The 19,169-nt window shown below is 44.1% G+C and overlaps 1 protein-coding gene across 3 annotated transcripts in view; it reads left to right on the top strand.

The window, feature by feature from the left end:
• PKHD1 (PKHD1 ciliary IPT domain containing fibrocystin/polyductin) overlaps window positions 1-19,169 on the top strand; it is a 239,609-nt gene that overhangs the window by 83,520 nt on the left and 136,920 nt on the right. For all 3 annotated transcript variants that reach the window (XM_080997326.1, XM_080997327.1, XM_080997328.1), the window contains one exon: window positions 12,870-13,026. In XM_080997326.1, coding sequence (XP_080853452.1) covers window positions 12,870-13,026 — 157 coding nt within the window. The remainder of the gene's footprint in view (window positions 1-12,869; window positions 13,027-19,169) is intronic.

The following is a 19,169-nucleotide window of genomic DNA, read 5'->3' as shown; positions in this document are numbered from 1 at the left end:
TGAACACAACAAATCACACATTAAAACCCAGCTGAAAATGGCTGCTTACCCAGTCATGGGGTGGGCGGTGATGGTGGCGCACCAGGCCCCCTCCCTTTGCAGGAAAAAGGCCTCTGCGTTTTGTGGCCGGCCTCTGGGGATTTCCCATGGCCGGATGCAAAGGAGGGTGGGAAAGCCCGCCAAGCCTATCCACCAATCAGGAGGCAGCTATTTAGGCCGGTGCCGCCAGTGGTGGGGCCACAGTTGGTTGAAGAGCACCCCCCGCCCTCCCGTTATGCTGTGCTCTGTGTTTTCATTTATGGCAATAGAATGCCTGCTGTGTTTAAATGTATGCTATCCTTTTCCTTCCTTGCACCACCCAATTGATCTTGCTATGGTTCATTAAGGCTGGTCATTGAGTTTGACCAAACTGCGGGAGGCAGTGGAAGACAGGAGTGCCTGGCGTGCTCTGGTCCAGGGGGTCACTAAGAGTCGGACACGACTAAACAACAACAACATGGTTCATTCTGGTTGCCATATCTGGAGCCAGAATGACCGCTCCCTGCATAAACTGGGGGGTGTTTTTTGTGTGATCGCACGCAGCCCCCCCGGGTACTATTAGACCCCCTGGAAGGTAGTTGGCTTCACCGCCCCTCTGAGATGGATACCTGGAGGTTCCCGCCTAGCCTCATCAATCAGCCAATCCCGGCGGGGGGGGGGGGGGCTTTGCCAAGAGATTTGGCCAGGTAGAGTTAGGACCGCGCACACTCACGATAGAGGGTGTAACTTACCTGTTGGTCCTCAATCGGCTCCTTTAGTCTATCTTCCCTCAATGGGGGGGGGGGGGGCGTGAAGCCCCCCTGTGGAGGTGATCTCAGGGTTCCCTGTTAAAGTGGTTATTTTGAGAGGAGGCACTGGTCATACACCAATGGGTTGTCAGTGCTCTCCCCTACGACGCGCAAAATGGTGGGGGCATGCTCTCTGCTTGAACAGACGTTCTCCAGAGTCAGCCCAATCCCCACACACTTTGGATAACCCTGATGTTCCCCAGATCCCCAGCTGGGGACTGGGAGGGATAAATGCCCAATGCCTAAGCCAAGGTCTTCCTACATCTGAGAATTTAATAAAGTTGTGGCCAATTTTAATCCCATAACACGTTACTAGAGCCGGAAAGGAATTTGCCTGCAAACAGTTTCGCCCCGTTTGGAGGTTTTGCCTTCCTCATAACAAACTGCCACACCTTTTGGTGGATAAGGCACTGGGTGGAATCCTTAGCTGAACGTTGGGGTGGAGAGAAGTGGTGCAACGCCCCTACCCCCAATGGTGTGATTACAGGGTACCCCGCTAGAGGAGTCCAGTGGGAAGACTCTGTCCAGAAGCCAGGTGTGGGCAGATGCGTCCTAGAGCTTCCCCGTGACTGGGTCTGCAATTAAAAAGTTAGCAACAGTCATTAAAAATTATAGAAGGAGGGAGTTGCCAAAAAGAAGGCATGTTTCTTATACCCTTTCTGCATATTGACAGAGCAAAAAGCAGGTCTTCTGGCGCTGATCTCAAGGCTAAGTAATTGCTATGGCAGCAGGTGGCTTCTTGGCTTCTGAGGTAACCTAGCCCTAATCTGTTTTAAAGGTCAGTACCAGGCCTTTGGGATGCGGGTGGCGCTGTGGGTTAAACCACAGAGCCTAGGACTTGCCAATCAGAAGGTCGGCAGTTCAAATCCCCGTGACGTGGTTAGCTCCCGTTGCTCGGTCCCTGCTCCTGCCAACCTAGCAGTTCAAAAGCATGTCATGTGCAAGTAGATAAATAGGTACCACTCCGGCGGGAAGGTAAACGGCGTTTCCGTGCGCTGCTCTGGTTCGCCAGAAGTGGCTTAGTCATGCTGGCCACATGACCTGGAAGCTGTACGCCGGCTCCCTCGGCCAATAAAGCAAGATGAGTGCCGCAATCCCAGAGTTGGTCACGACTGGACCTAATGGTCAGGGGTCCCTTTACCTTTACCGTTACCAGGCCTTTAAATTGAGTCTGGGAAGAAATAGGTAGCCAGTACAGGTGGAACAGAGATCCATGTTCATATGGACACATTTTCTGAGCATCAAAAATATTCTCCACATAACGTGCACAATAAAATAAGACACAAAATTGAAAACAACCATAATGAAGAACTCAGTAAACCCATCAATCATTCAAACCAACCCTGTAGTAGATAAAATCCAGCAATAAAATCCAACATAGGTAGACACAAATTAAAAGCCCGGCAACCAATCCAGCAAAATTGAGCCCAGCTACAGAAGTGAAAAAAGTAAGGCCAAATTGCCATTATCCTTCAGAGACTAAGTAAAATCAATAATGTTAAAAGACATGAAGAGGTGTTAAAAGACTTGGGAAAACAAAAAAACTTTCTGCGTGGTGCTGAAAAATAGGTGCACTTTGCACCAATTAAAGTTTCTAGCCTGTTTTCAAAAGCAGCCCCACAGCACTGAAGTAAATCACCCTGGAGGTAGACATCTTAAGCAGCATCTTCTCCAGAGAAGGCCCAGCAGGTGAAACAGCTGAAGGCTGGTGAAAAGGATCCCTACCATTTAAGCATCCAAGGAAGGTACCCACAAACTTCTTCCTCCAGGCTGCATTCACTCTTGCCCCAACCCTGAGGAACTGCGCTTCCATCTTAGCTAGATTTTGCCCCCTGCCCCTGCAGTCCACTCCTGGAGGAACTCCAGACACAGATTTCCCACCAGACACCAGACTCCCACTGCCTTCCTAGGATCAGATGGTGGAAACGAGAAGGAAAGCTCTTTGTTGTCAGCATTTCAATCCAACCCCTGAATGACATTTCCCAGCAGTTTCACGTAGATGCTCAAAGGCATGAAATGGAAATGCCTTTGAGCATCCAGCTGCCTGCTGGGACTGATCTTCCAGGAATGTGAGGAAGTACTGAAGAATAGGGCCCTATAATGCCATTTCTTAAGGCAACAGAAATTATACCATAGTTGGCGGTATCGAAAGTCACTGAAAGATGAACTGCAAGGTCACACTCTCCTTCTCTAAATCTGGCATAGGTCATCCACTAGGGAAATCAGGCCAGTTTCGGAGCCAAGACTGCTTGGAGATCTTAAATGACTTGCCCTGCTAGAATCTACTAGGTCCAGTGTTTCTGATGCTGGTGGTGTGAGGTTGCTGGAAGAGAGGAAGAACTATTCCCCATTGCCTCTCATCTCTGCTCCGACCATTTATTCTCCATTTAAGGAGGAGGGAAGGGAGGAGTCAGAGTGTGTGTTGGCACAGAAGATGCTATGGATGCCTTAGGGGGTATTGGGAAGGCATGCGGTTTGGAAGTTGTGGGGCTTAGAATCATAGAATTGTAGAGTTGGAAGGGACCCTGCAGGTCATCTCATCCAACCCCCTGCAATGCTTCTACTCAGCTTGGCCTTGGGTTTTCCACACTCCGTGAGCCAGGCACCAACAAATGCTTGTACCATCGCTACTTTCACATGTTTCTAAAGGTGGCTTATATAAGCTCTGAACTGTGGTGCATATGCTAAATCGTTACTGTTTTGCTTCATAAGGACCTCGGTTTTTGTTTTTGCAACATGAAAATAGAGAAATGGTTCAACTTTGGTTTACTGTGGCATGCTTAAGCTAAAATACAAGAAAACCCCAGTTAAAAGGCCTAGTTCCACTCCCATAGTAAACTCTAAATGTGTTGGACGTAGGAGTTGTATTCTACCGTTTCTTTTCACAAGACAATGAGAGCCTGAAGCTATCGGGTGCGAGCCATCAGGTACTACTGTCAAAATAAGAATGATATCGAAATGAGTTCATGTCTTCCCTTCTAAACAAGTAAAACCCCACAAGATAAATATAGCACTCTGGACACGTTTCTTGAATTGGTGGGGCAGTCTCGGTTAGAGTAGGTGCAGCCTAAAGTAGCCCCTTATGTACTGCAAAAAAAAAAGGGGGGGGGGGGGAGAAGACACAGATTGGCATACAAATTTCATATACTAATTTATATGTCTGGATGGAAATTTAGAAATAATTGCTATGATTTAAATGAAAATACAGTACATCTCACTATGGTGGTGACGACGGCCTCTGCTCTTGCTACATGATGGACAACGCTTTGGAGAACAACGCCTTTAAACAGAGAACTCTGTAAAGTAGGATACATGGACACCCTAGTGCTGGTTGTTTTATAAAAGGCTGTTTACTGACAGCTTTGCCCCTTAAATTTATTTTTTTCTGCTTTACTTTGTTTAAAATTAAACCTTTTTGACAACAAAAATCCTGCAAAGTGTTTTATTTCCCTTTTTGTTTTGGGCAACTGCTGTGCTTGATCTGAATACTGCAGAGTTTATGCAGCTTACATTATCAGATGGAGGTGACTTTATTTCCTGCATTTATTCTTCCGGACTGAACAGCATTATGCAATTATGCCTGCTTTTAAAACTGCGTATTTTACACGGGGTGATTCTGTAACCAGGCCATGATGCATTATGGCAGTGATAATGTATACAGATAAGCCAAAGGAAACATGTTGCTGCTGTGCTAGGACTGAAACAGGATATTGCACTGGAAATGGAATGCTTAGTGCTTGCAAATTAGGCACTCCTTTTTTCTTTTTCTTTTCGTTGATGGGGGGCAAAAGAGAAAGCCTTGACAGCCAAGTCTCATATCTAAATAGAAAAGAGAAAGTGCAAAGTCTAATGCTGTCTTGCATGGTGCTGCTCTGTTGAAATGGCTCAGTTTGCACATCATGGTTAGCCATGTTTTCCTGAGATGTGCATGAGCTGGAAGGAGCTGCCATGAACCACCCACCTCAGATGGAACCATGTACTGGGCTATGCTTTCAGCCGGCAAATACCTGGTGGTAGAAAATTCCTTTGTTTAGCTATACTATGTGTGAAGAAGCACTTTCTTTTGTTCCAAATCTTCCAGCATGCAGCTTCGCTGAATGGTCCCAGGGCTTTTTTCCCAGCCAGAACTCTGTTTTGGCACCTCTTGGGTAGGCTCCATTGCCATTATAAGAGAACAAGGGAAGAAGAGTTTGGATTTGATATCCCACTTTATCACTACCCTAAGGAGTCTCAAAGCGGCTAACATTCTCCTTTCCCTTCCTCCCCCATAACAAACACTGTGAGGTGAGTGGGGCTGAGAGACTTCAGAGATGTGTGACTGGCCCAAGGTCACCCAGCAGCTGCATGTGGAGGAGTGGGGAAGCGAACCTGGTTCACCAGATTACGAGTCTACCCCTCTTAACCACTACACTACACTGGTTCCGGCACCTTTTTTCCTAGAAAAAATAGCACTGACAAGGCCTATCTACTTTCCCCACACCTCAGTCATGTCTCCCTACTCTTACTCACCTTGTTTCTTAACCTAAGAGAGAAAGGGAAATGGGTGTCGGACAGGTAAGCCATAAGCTGTTATCAAAAAGGGAGTGGACAGCAGACAAGGGAGCTCTGAGGAAAAGAGGGACTGCGAGGCAGAGAGCCTATACAGAAGCAAAAAAGTCAATGGCAGGTAAATAGGAACTGAGTTTAATACACTTGTTTAAAATAACCAGCTATGTCTTTTGCTATTGATCTCTGTTTAGTTATTAGTACAGTGGTACCTCGGGTTACAGACGCTTCAGGTTACAGGCGCTTCAGGTTACAGACTCTATTAACCCAGAAATAGTACCTCGGGTTAAGAACTTTGCTTCAGGATAAGAACAGAAATCGTGCTCCGGTGGCGCGGCAGCAGCAGGAGGCCCCATTAGCTAAAGTGGTACTTCAGGTTAAGAACAGTTTCAAGTTAAGAACAGACCTCCAGAACGAATTAAGTACGTAACCAGAGGTACCACTGTACCAACCAGTCACATCACAGAATAATTTTTATCTTGGTTTCTGAATTCAGGCTTTGCCGTCTATGCAAAGGGGAAGAGTGTGTTAAAGTAAGGATCTTCCACTTTCTTTACAGTCTCACACAACACAATTTTTATCTTCCCCCACAATGTTCTATTTCATAAATTAATTACCTCTAGGATGACAAGCCTTACCTCCTGGGTCTCGAAGCTGCTTTATTTACTTCCGCACCGAGTGAATTTTCCCACCCTTCCTCATCCAGGATTTAGATTTCCCTTTTGCTTCTGCCCATGTGCAAATTAGCCTCTTCAGCCCAGGAACTGGCTCATGGTGACCTAGACCTGCCCACTCCCCTCCCCAGCTCATCAGCAAGCAGAACTATTTCCACATTGGCTTTGGAGTCTTCCTGCTGCATTTGCAGCTGCCCCTGTCTGAGTAATTAATGATAGTGCTGTTGTTTATGGGCTTGAGTTGCTAACACTCTTGGCTGGAAATACATTTCTACCTTTGGGGCCTGCTAGTTTTCTGTTTCCAGTCCCACTTCACTGGTCCAGGTCAATATTTTCTGTGTAAATAGATTTATCCAATAATGGCTGGTAGGAGAGTGTGTCATTCATCAGTCCCGTAGCAAACACACTAGACCAACTTCCACTAGAGCCCAGGAGGCTGCACTAGTGCAGATTTGAAGAAAATGTTCCTTTTTTTCTGTATTGTAGGTACAATCCTGTGGTGTGCTTGATATTGAATGGAAGACTTTGAGGCCATAACCACCCCAGTCCTTGAAAGAAAACGGTCCCATAAACTTCAATGGAGTATTTGTATACACAAGCGAGGCCTAGAATTGGGGCCTAAGCATGAGTTGCTTGAATTGGTCCTACCCCATCGCCTGCGAGAAATATTCCCTTGGTTTTATGTGGAATTCTAGGGCACTAGGTATATTAGAGGTGTATACAGGTGGCAAATTCTCCAACAACAATGGCACTAAACAAAGCAACAGGGGAGCTAATGAGGTACACAGCACTCATTATGATCTATTAATCCAACTGGTCTGTTGTCGTCACAAAAATGATACCCAAGAAGTACCGTATTCCCCGAATAATGTAATATGGAGCTACAATTGCTTGCCACCCCCCCCCCCACAATCAGCAATGAGATTTCTTTCTGCTGATTGATAAATCTAGTGTCACCCCCCCCCCCTAGATCTTACAATAGTTCCTTTTAGAGTCAAACTGGAAATAGTACATAGATGACAGTTCTAAATAATATGCCCCTATGTTGAACGTTTCCTATGCTGACATTAAAATAAAAAACAGACTTTTAATAACAACAACAACAACAACAACAACAACAACAATAATGCCCAAATGACCACATGCAAGTTTAACACCATAGGAACATGTTGGAAAATTGTCTTGCGTCAAGCAGTCTGAAGGACATGACTTGCGAGCGCACCCTGCAAATCTTAACTCTTTCACAAACCATTCGTTGGTGTCTTCCTCCAACCTGTTTATGTTATTGTGCTAAAGTGTGTGGCAGAGGTGGGCTCTCTGTTGTGCATTGATTCTATGACATCCTAGAAGCAAGTAAAACAGACCTGTGCAAACTGTGACTCATCAGGCTAAGGGGCTAAGCCTTGCCCCACCTTTGCTCCTGCCTGCCTCAGACTGCACGGAACAGAAAATTCTTGAGCACAAGGCCAAGCAGAACATCAAATTGAGCACAGAACAAGATGCCCAAGCCAGCTTTAAAACAATGTTTGAGATAGTGATGACTATGGCAATGCTTTTTACAAACTGCCTGCTCCAAATAATTTTGGAAGGATTCGCTAGCAGCCTTGCTGCTCCTGGTGAGCATCCTTTATAGATCAGAGCACTGAAAGACATAAGCATATTTTGTCTGTAATGTATCTGTTGCTTATATTTTCTGTTAACAAGCCCAAAGGTATACAGACGTACTTGGAGAGTGTGGGAGGTTGACGCAGGAATTGCTTCGTCTTTTTAAATTATGGTTCTGTTCGCCTTCCTAATTGCTTCTTCACTAGGAAATCGCTTTTTCAAAAAACATTTCCCTAAGAGCTAAAGATAATCAACTTTTGTTTGTTTCTGTAAATATTTTTGTGTCCTTAAGGAAATAATAATTTCTATTGTTGCAAGAATGTGGTGGTGGCCACTCCTCTAGGAAGAATTGGAGCAGATGGCTGTGAATACATTCCTTGAAAAAAGGCAACTTGGCAACAAAAATGAAGCCAATTCCAGCCCCTCCTCCCTCTTTTGACATCTCTGAAGATGTGATTTTGCTTCCCTTCAGGTGGGTAAGGGGAGGGCTAGGGGAAAGCAAATCTCTCTGGTGTATTAATCTGAGGAGCTGTCAAGAGTTCACAGCCTGGAAAGTACGCACCGTGTATTCCATCACTGAAATTAAGTGTTCTGAAAGGTGGAGCTGGAGTCCTGGGTCTCTGGCATGGGGAAATATATACACTGCATTCCATCACTTAAAATGTTAACCTTGTCCCTCACTGGTGACTGGGAACAGGGACACTTGCTCCATGCTTGCTAGTTAAATGGCAATCTGTCAGTGCAACAGGGACGGCAGGGAGGCTGTGTTGTGTTATGTCAGTCTCTGTGATTTGGTTTTAATGTTCCATAGTTTCACTTGTTTGCGCTTGCAAGGCTGGGCGAGGGAGTAGTAATATATATATTACTTAAAGATTTGTCCCTCCTGCTGTGGACCACAGCTAATTACAGGGGAAAATAGTGTGCTTCAAAAAACTTGTGTAGCCTAAACTATAAAGATGGTCCAGCAAGTGTGGCGCTAGTTGGAGGAGCTAAAAGAGTTTCTTTATTATTTTTATTCAATAAGGTTGCATATCACTCTACACAGGTTCAAGATCCTATTGATTTCAGTTGTGTGGATGTGTGAAAGATGGTTTCCTGTGTACGCTGTCAGAAAGGTTTACATCTGCAAAATGGAGACAAAGCAATGCTCTTTCGCCATAAAGAATTAGGGTTTGCAGGAAACGTTATGCTGACAAATAAATAGCACAGGACATCTGTAATGTTCCATATGCTCTATGACAGGGGTCGGCAACTTAAGGCCCATGGGCTGCAAGCGGCCCACGGGGGTCATTTAACTGCCCCCCGAGCCACCCCTGAACTGAGCCGCCTGCTCTGCAAGTCCCCGCACATTGCACTAAACCAGCATGGTGTGGGGACTCACTTCTGTTGGCACCAGAAATTGTGTCTGCACAGATGCCAGAAATCGCAGGCACATGCATTCATGCGCACACGCAATCCAGCCCACGGAGGAATCTCTGCTGGAGTGAACCGGCCCTTGCGAGGTAAACTTTGCCGACCCCTGCTCTATGACATCTACTCCATCAGTCCTTGCATCTATACTGAGTGTAGGGTCTTTACTATTTTAAGTTTTTTAAATGGAGGGTCCCTCCTAGGCTGGGCTGGTGTTCATTTCCTTAGGCATGTCTGAGCTGATATTTTTAACCAGTGTTCCCCAGGTCATATCGTGAAGCCACATGAAACAATTAGTTCAGTCAGCAATATTCCAGGAATGGCACCTATTTTCTTATTTTTCACACCTGTTAATCTACTAATGAGATGCCCTCCAAATATTGGGAATGCAAATGGCCTAGAGACATACCAGGCTTTGGCTACTGAGCAATTTTCTGCCTTGCACCTGTTGCCTTTGGACAGTGTTACTGAGGTTGATGACAGATACGTACCTCGCCCTTGTTGAGTTCAGCTGTCTCCGTCTCGTATAGGCAGGACCCTCTTCCACACTTCTTCCACAAGTGTAGTTCTGTGGGTTCACAGCTGCTTTTTGCCCCCTCTTCATGCTTGCTTCAGCTGTGCGTGTATGAAGTCTCAGACTTGCATAAAAATCTCCACTCCATGTCCATTCCCAAAAGCATCCCACAGAGATGGTGGACTTAACGTAGCTTTGCCTGACCCTATAGGGTTTTTAATCAACCAGTTGTATCGTGACTCCTCCCATCTTATTTATATCAATTCTCTGGGGAAACAGGGAATAGGGCTTCTTGATTTAGACACAATCTGGGTGGTGATGACTTTCAGTCCTGTTGTATGTGGCAACAATTGCTGCTTGGACCAAGCAACTACTTTCATTTCATTTACGTTAGCTTGGAAGTTTGCTATCACTTGGTGGGTTTTATAAACATGCAGGTTGGTGGGAGGGGGCTGGGAGGGGACTGAGCTGATGAGTGCTGATGTTTTGCTGCATTTACTGGCAATTTCCCCATGTGCTGCTATAGGGGTTCACCCCACCATCCCAATCCAATTCTGGTGTGTGGGGGCAGGAAGGGGGGGGGCAGAAATAACCAACAGGAATCATAAGTTGAATCCAATTCTCAGTAATATTTAGGATAAACAAAAGCACCCCTTCATTCAGTATTTTACTGAACACTAGAAAGAAATAGGATTACATGTTACTTAGTAACTAGTAATTGTTAGGTGATGTTCTCAAACTTTTCCAAATCATCCACAATGGAATTTTGAAGATGATTTGCAGACTTTATGCTTCTCAGTTGTGGCTTCTCCTAGTTTAGCTTCTCCCTACTTAGCCCATTTTTGTCTCTGCTGAACAGAAAGTGACAGCCCTTGAGATATTTGAAGATGGCTATCATATCTACTCTCAGCCTCCTCTTATCCAGGCTGAACATACCCAGCTCCCCCAACCGTTCCTCATAAGGCTTGGTTTCCAGACCCTTAATCATCTTGGTTGCTCTCCTTTGCACACCTTCAAGCTTGTCAATATCCTGCTTAAACAGAGGTGCCCAGAACTGGACACAGGACTCCAGGTGTGGTTTGACTGAGGCAGAATAGAACAGGCCTATGACTTTTGACAGTCTACTATACTAAATTCCGTATTTTTATGTTGTGAACCACCCTGTTATCTTTAGGTAATGGGAAGTATACAGATGTAAATAAAAATTATAATAATACTTCTGTAGATGCAGCCTAGAGTAGCATTAGCTTTTTTGCAGGTGCATCACAGTGATGACTCCTGTTAAGCTTGTGGTCTTCTAAGACCCCTAGATCACTTTCACATGCGTTACTGGCAAGCCATGTGCCCCCGCCATCTTATATTTGTGCATCTGGTTCTTCCTGCCTGCATGTAGAACCAGGCATTTGGCCTATTGAAATTCATTTTGTTAGCTTGGGCCCAGTTCGCCAATCTGCTAAGGTCATCTTGAATCCCGATTTTGTCTCCTGCGGCACTTGCTACATCTCAGAAGAATGGTATTGTATATACATATTTGTGTTGTGTGTTTATCACTTCACTTGAGTGTCACAAGAGCACCAAAGCAATCTTTATACAATTTATCCATACAGTCAAATAACTCAAATGTTTTATCAAATTGTCTGTACACCTTGTTTTATCAAATGTTTTGTCAAAATGTCTGTACACATCAGTAACATTTGCTTCATGTCAAATGAAAGCTGCAGCAAACTGCATGCTGAAATTAATTTTAGAAATTCTCCCTGTTAAACTGGAATTTGAAGAGAGTGGAATGTAGGGCAGAGCAGACTCCTGCAGTGATGAAGGAGTTGGGAATGTGTCCAATATTGCATCCACCAGGGCAAAGAAGTCACTGCTCCTTACTCTTGTTAGGAGCATTTATGCATTTCTGTTTCAGTAAATTCTGATGTGAATGGATACAGCTTTGCACCTCCTAGACTAATGTGTGTTTTGGAATATATTAATCCTCCTGATTTCTCACTTCTTTGAATTCGGTGATACAGTTCCTGTTTCAAAAACCATATTTATGTGTGGGTGAAATGCACTTAGAAATTCATACATTGGGATAAAATGCATAATTAAACAGCATATTTTGTGATAAAATATGCAGAACAACAACAACAACAAAAACCCCTACAGATTAGTGTGCAAATGGGATGCAATGGGTTCACAACATTAGCTTAGGGATGGAGGATAAATACATGGACCACTTAATGTAGGTGAAGGTTGAAATCTGGAGCAGAGTCCTGTCAGCAGATTTGAAAGAATGGGAAGTATTATAGTAGAAGACATTTAGATCTTTGAACTTAAGCATCAACGCTTTGAACTGGGCTTAGACATTTACAGGCAACCATAATAGCTGGACTCAAATTGGTGTTGTGCAAGTTGCCCCTTGGCCCGGTAGGGACATGAGCCTTGTACATGTTGCTCTTTCTGGTTTGTTTTCAATGGCATTCCCACACAGAGGGCCTTGCAGCAGACTTAACAGAATGTTTCTAGAGTATGGGCAAGGGTTGCAAAGTATATTTCAGAGCTTTTTTTACCAGATTTGTATTCTGCTTTTCGACTAGTGTCCCCAAATCAGTTCATAACAGCCATAAAATCAACCAAATTCTCTAAAATCAAACCATAAAATAAATTTAGGCCATTTGTGTTTGTCTTTTAAGATCCTGATTTTGAAAACAAAACCACAACAAAAAATTAACACCCCCCCCACCTATGGATAATATCTAGTTCCTCTGAATATGAGGGAGGAGAGGAGCTGAAGGAGCTGATTTATGAACTGAGGCATGGGGTGGCATCTCAGTCTCCAACTCCTTCTTTCTGTTTCCTGGTTTTCTCAGGGATGATAGTTGGCTTTTCCTGGGTGCTCTGACGAGATGTCAGTTTGGCTGATCCTTGAGCTGTTTTGCTATACCTGCAGTTCATACTTCTGTCTTCTGCAAAAGAATACCATAGAATCATAGAACTGTAGAGTTGGACGGGATTCATAGGAATCTTTTGCCCAGTGCTTTCCTTCTATAAAAAAGGTGCCAGCACTGTGTACCCTTGAGTACCCCTAGAAAAAAGCACTGCTTTCGCCCAACGTGGGGCACAAACCCACAACCTTGAGATTAAGAATCTTACGCTCGTATTTCTTCCCTTGGTCTTGACTTTATGACTGCATCACCTGGAGGACATGCCAAAGAAAGATTCCATGATCTGCCTAGCTGAACATGTCCCCCTCCCCCCAAAAAAGTTTGTATTGCTAACCTTTTTTGCTTTCTGTTTCATTTTTAGAGCACCCTCCCTCTTAAATTTTGTGGATTCTGGTCAAAGAACATCAGCTGGCTTACTGGGCACCAACCACAAGATGGCGATAATGTCACAGTAGAAAGAGGCCAGACTTTGTTCTTGGATACAAGCACAAGCATCCTTAACTTGCTTCATGTCAAAGGTCTGAGCAAATTTCGTCCTCTCCTATCCCGCCCCCCCCCCCACGGGAAGGAAATTGCATCTATTCATTTGCTTTATTCTGTTCCTTTATTAACACTTAAACCTCTTATTTTATGTATGTGGAATTCTTCAGCGCTGCTTGAGGGGCAAGATACTTTTCTGCTTTGTTTCACTATACACCTGCACATGAAAGAGTAACAACAGCAATGGCCTCACTAATAAGCTGCTACTGCTGCAGACGAATGTGGAGAATTCATGTTGCCCCTTGCAGCTTCCACTGCTGAGGCCTGCGTGTCAGAATGCCAGTAGCTTGAAAGCTAAAATAAATAAACTTAAGGAAATTCATGTGAGGAAAGTTTCCTCTCTTCTCCATGCCACCCCTGAAAAGCTTCTCTAGGGGGCTAAGGGGCCTTTCTGACCAACGTGGCCCTGGGCAAAGGAAAGGAATGAAAGGGAAAGGAAGCCTTCTTCCAGGAATTTCCTTAAGTTACACTTATTTTAAGATCCAAGACAATGTGTTTATAGAATCGTTTAATGCTACTATTACGGTGGCTTACCACCATCTACATGCATGATGTTCTAATCTAAAATAGGTAAAGGTAAAGGTGCCCCTGACCGTTAGGTCCAGTTGTGGACAACTCTGGGGTTGCAGCGCTCATCTCGCTTTACTGGCCGAGGGAGCCAGCGTTTGTCCGCAGACAGCTTCGAGGTCATGTGGCCAGCATGACTAAGCCGCTTCTGGTGAAACCAGAGGAGCACACGGAAACTCTGTTTACCTTCCCACTGAGCGGTACCTATTTATCTACTTGCACTTTGATGTGCTTTCGAACAGCTAGGTTGGCAGGAGCAGGGACTGAGCAACGGGAGCTCACCCCGTCACAGGGATTCAAACCACTGACCTTCTGATCAGCAAGCCCTAGGATCTGTGGTTTAGACCACAGAGCCACCTGCATCCCAATGTAAAATAGGAGCAGGCAAGCAAAGGGGAATGGAAGCATGGGGAAGAATGTGTGGTTTTTTTCAATTGCAATGGACTTTGGCATAGTGGCAGTAGAGAACAGGGGCTAGCAGTGGGCGAGGGAGAAGCAAATCCAGTGGGAAAAGGAGAAGGTGGGAGAGAGAAAGTGAGTTGGTGCCATCATGGGAGAAATGTTTAAAGAATAATCGGGAGTCCAAGCAGTCAGAGTGAGCACAGGCTCTTTGGGGGCCTTTAGCACTTGCTGGGGTCCTCCTCTTCCTCCTCCTCCTCCTCCTCCTGTATTAAATTTGTATACCGCCCTTTGTCCAACAATCACAGCATAAAAATACAAAATGAGAACACAAAATACACAGTAAAACAGAAACAAACCAATAAGCCCACTCCACTGTGTGTTATGCCTTGAGGTGGGAGAAGCCACAGAGGAGCAAAGGTGTTGCACCCGAGCACATACACAAGCTCTTGCTGTCTGTGCTCCTGGCTGTAATGATGTTCCCTAAGTCTGAGCGGAAGGAGCTGGTTTTATATGAACTGTTGCATTTCTCATTGGACCTGGTTGTGCTTCTCAGAGAACAGCTCCAGTTCACACAAGTCCAGCAACGTGTGCTGTGTAAAAAGGCAACGATGGTGTGTGTGTGTTCTAAAACGTATCTGGAAGGTGAGGAAACTCTGCGTTGCTCTGCATTGCTGCATGCCGGCATAATTAAAAGGTTGGAGCAAGACCAGGGAGAGCCCAATTCAAATAGTCACTCAGTCACGAAACTTACTGGGTGACCTTAGGCTAGCTGTTCTCTCCAGCCTAACCTGCCTTGCAGGGGTGATAAGATAAAATGGGGGAGGGGAGAACCACGCATACGTTGGAGGAAGGGTGGGGTAGGCATTCCATCAATTTAATGTCCTGTAGAAGCTGGCCGGAGTGGTACCTATTTATTTACTTGCACTTTGGCATGCTTTCGAACTGCTAGGTTGGCAGGAGCTGGGACTGAGCAACAGGAGCTCACCCAATCGCGGGGATTCGAACCACCGGCCTTCCGACCAGCAAGCCCTAGGCTCAGTGGTTTACACCACGGCACCACATGCAAACTTGTGCATGTGTGCGCATACATGCGCACACGTCACACACTGTTTCAGAGGTTCTCACTGTGTCTCATTTATGGTGTTGTAACTTTTGTTAGAAAAACAAAAGTTGGTGTTTTTCACCTGAAGGAGGAGCCCTGTTAAGGCAGAGTGCTGTGAAGAAATTCCTTCTGTTTCGTTGAAAGATAGTTCTATCAACAGAGTGTGGGAAAAGACACAGAAAAAAAGGTTTAGATAGGGGACAGGGCTTTGAAGGTAGCATTTTAATTCTTCAGTTTTATACCTATTGATTTCCAATTTTTCCACAGAGCAATTCTCATCATCTTCATCTGAAGATGTTAGAAGCTAATGAGGCTTAATTCTACAAAAAAGTTTTATCTGCTGGCATCTGGAGATCAAAGTGCTGTTGTTTTGTTTTCTTCCAGTATTTGCTGGCAATCCTTTTAAAGTAAAGTTTCAAGTTCTGTATCTAAGTCAGAGGCAGGTTTGTCCTGATCCCACCACAATCCCATTATTATTGTTTTTTAAAAATCTGCTCAATATAAAGGTGCATGGGTATGAACTGACATGTGGTCCATGTGAAGCCAGTAGCTTGACTTAAAAAATAAATGCTTTCACTGACTAGACATCTTCATTATTTTTATACTGCATTGCCTGAATGTAGTTCCCGTTTATCTAATCCATTTTTTAGTTTTGCTCAAACCTTTTCAGATATAATTATGCATTCAGTTTTTAGTTAGTATTTGGTTTTTATCATAAAAAATGCTATAATTTAAATACCGTCAGAATGATTCTAGCAATGACCATGTTGTATTTTTTTTTTTTAAAAAAACACCAAATAAATTCCACCAAGTAATGGGCAGTCTACTTCAGTATATATGTCTGTGTGTGTGTGGTTTTTATTATTAAAGAAGGAAACTTCTTTACCTTCTGTTTATATGTTGTATCTAGGATTGTCGTAGTCTTGGAAAAGCTATGTACAAAGGGGAAATACCTGTTTGCTATTCAGATGGAATTCAGTTGGAATAGGAAGAAAATCCCATCAAATATCAGTTGATTGATTTTCAGTACCTTTGATCTTTGTAAATTCTGATTTGTGACTCAGTACAGGATGCACACATCTATTTCTAGACCTGCCAAGGAGGAGGCAACAGCTTGCGCATGAGATTCCTACAGCTCTTATTAGCCAACAAAGTTGATTATATGCATCTTTGGCAGCTGCTAAGATTCATCCCAGGCTTCTCTGGTGCCTCAGTGAAAGTTAATCCTAGCTCTATTAACAAAAGAAATTGCATTCCACTTCTGCAAAGCTTTAGCAAAATGGTTGATCAGTACATTTCCTCTACTTGTACAATGTAAGAAGTGGCACAGGTGGAGTTTAATAAGAGCCTTGGTGTGATTGCTTGATTTCTCATTGCTTTGTTACATAACCCAATGACTGGCCGTGGAATGGGTAAACTATGTGGTTGAGACAACATGACAGGTCTGTCTGCATGTGCAAATTGTCACTTGATGCTGCAGTCATCAGATAATGAACATGCATGTGTGAGCCAACTCTCTGAATATTAAAGCCCTTGAATTTTCTAGGAACCCTCCAAAACAATTACAGCTTTGTTGTGCTAGACGTTCTATGCAGATTCTTAGATACCACCTTTGCCAGGCAAGCCACTCCACGCATGGGAAGTGTGGATTGATGGTTGCCTTAATTCACCTCATTTCTTAACATCCCTGCATTTCATTCCTCCAGATCTTGAAATGTAGTGCCTTCATTAGCCAATCGGTTTATTGTATTGGCTTTTCAAATATGGACACTGATTAATCACTTCTTCCCATAGCAGCTGCTGCAGAGAAAGTTGCAGAGCAGGTTCTGTGTATAATAAGCAGCCAGGTTGTTTTAGCTTTAACGTTTCAGTTGAAATTAGAAATAGTCCTGGACCTCTACAGATCAGATGTCACCATAATGCGCTGTGGTCTAAACCACCGAGTCTCTTGGGCTTGCCAACTGGAAGGTCAGCGGTTTGAATCTGTGCAACAGGGTGAGTTCCCGTTGCTCTGTCCCAGCTCCTGCCAACCTAACAGTTCGAAAGCATACCAGCGCAAGTAGATAAATAGGTACCACTCCGGCGGGAAGGTAAATGGCGTTTCCGTGTACTATGGCTTCTGTCACGGTGTTCCGTTGCACCAGAAGTGGTTTAGTCATGCTGGCCACATGACCCGGAAAGCTGTCTGCAGACAAACACCGGCTCCCCTAGCCTGAAAGCAGAGATGAATACAACTGGACTTAACTGTCCAGGGGTCTTCTACCTTACTTTACCTTTTTACCTGTTTCCCAATACTGGGGGGTCTCTTGAATTCAAATAGTGATGCTGCCTCAGTAACTGCTTAAACAATTGGGGAGGCAAGGAAGTGATTGCTTGCAATGACCCTTTGCAGGACTGCTGTTTCTTATCTCTCTGAAGGCCATACAAATAAATTATCTATGTAACATATAGGGAGCCCATCCCCCCAATATACAGAACACCCACTGCCATTCGTGCTGTTCCAGAGCAAGCACAAATGCCTGCATGTTATGGTCATAACCTTTCTTCCTCTCTGGCATTTGTTTTCTTTGGCACACAGAGCCACATTTGACTAACCACACCGAACGCGATGCTGTTTCATTTCTGTTCATGTGGCGCAGTTTTCCTCCAGAAGAGATGCCTTATTCGAGCTGCTGATTAAATCACCCTTGCTTGGCACTGGTACTGTCAGGAAGGAGTCCAAGCAGCTTGCAAGGGAGCCCATGCCATCTGAACAGATGGGCACACATGCAGATGGCCAAGAAAGATGGACATCAGTTTGGGGAGTTGATTTCTGACTGAGAGTGTTCAAGCATCTGCCTGTGTATAACTCAGAGTGGGAGGAAGGCTTTGATCCAGAAAAGTGCTTTCATACACTGCTTGACTTTAAGCACACATTGAGTTCTATGAATTCTAATGGGAGCACTTGCATATTAAAAATCCAGCACCTGTTTAAATGCCTTGCTTAACTGGGACTGGAATTGGTATCCCTAGTGTGCTGTGGATCTGCAGTTGGTGAAAAAATATGTTTAACGCAAGCTGGATAAATGTAATGCAAAAATTGCTATATAGTGCATGTAATAAATCCACAAATTTAGACTGACCAGTATAGCTAATGACAAAAGTATGGTACTGATGTCATCATCCTTTTGTCCTGAATTTCTCATCTGCATTATTTTTTTTACTTTCCTTGAAATTCCTATCACTGGCCTCAAACACCCACCCAGGAATCTCACCAATCTTTCTGAAATCATCCTCTCTTTTCGTTATGCACAAGAGCAAATCTCAAAAGGTTTAAGTCTTGCTAATTGTTAGATAGACTTTTCTGGTTTTTCTTTACCTTTACCTCTGTGGGACTCTCCCCTAGGTAACATTAACTTTGCTTTATTTTGAGTACAGCAAAAGGACACGGTTGCTACCTCTAGCTGAGGCTTTGTGTAGTCTCTCGTGTCCAATGGAAATATGCAATCTAACAGTGATGCCAGTTCAGGAGAAAGTCGCAAGTGATATGTAGCAGCAGAAATAAAAACAAAAAAACCCCAGGAAAGGAGGAATGGCTGAGTGGCCCCTTGTGCGATACCTACAAGGCTAGCATGTTCCCTGGCCAATTTCCATTTCCATTTCACAGACTTTTGCAGCGTAGCCTCCTCCTGGGAGCAACCAAGTTCTTTCTTTTTTAAAGGGGGAATGCCTGGGAGTAGAGACTAAAGTTTATTTGAGATGACTGGTAATTTTGATGGTTTCTCAAAGCATCAATCAGCCTCAAGATGTTTCTCTTTACCTTCCTCATATGAGGGGAAGAGTGCGTTGGGAAATGTCTCTCTTGTAACTATATAGAAGTGATTATTTTTGGTATAATTGTATTTATTTTGCTTGGTAGGAAGGCCATCATTGCTCTAGTTCATTGATATTTTTACAGAATTACCCTAAGGTCATATGTAAGATATTCCTTGCTTTCTTGGAGAGCCAGAACAAACAGTAGAGAAGCTGGAGCCAAACACTTGCTTGAGTAATATTCATTCTTTTCTGCTC

Source organism: Podarcis pityusensis (assembly GCF_964106645.2).
Source record: "Podarcis pityusensis genome assembly, chromosome: 3".
In the NCBI taxonomy this organism is placed as follows: Eukaryota; Metazoa; Chordata; class Lepidosauria; order Squamata; family Lacertidae; genus Podarcis; species Podarcis pityusensis.
The sequence above is the reverse complement of the archived record's forward strand: the minus strand, read 5'-3'. Positions and strand labels throughout refer to the sequence as shown.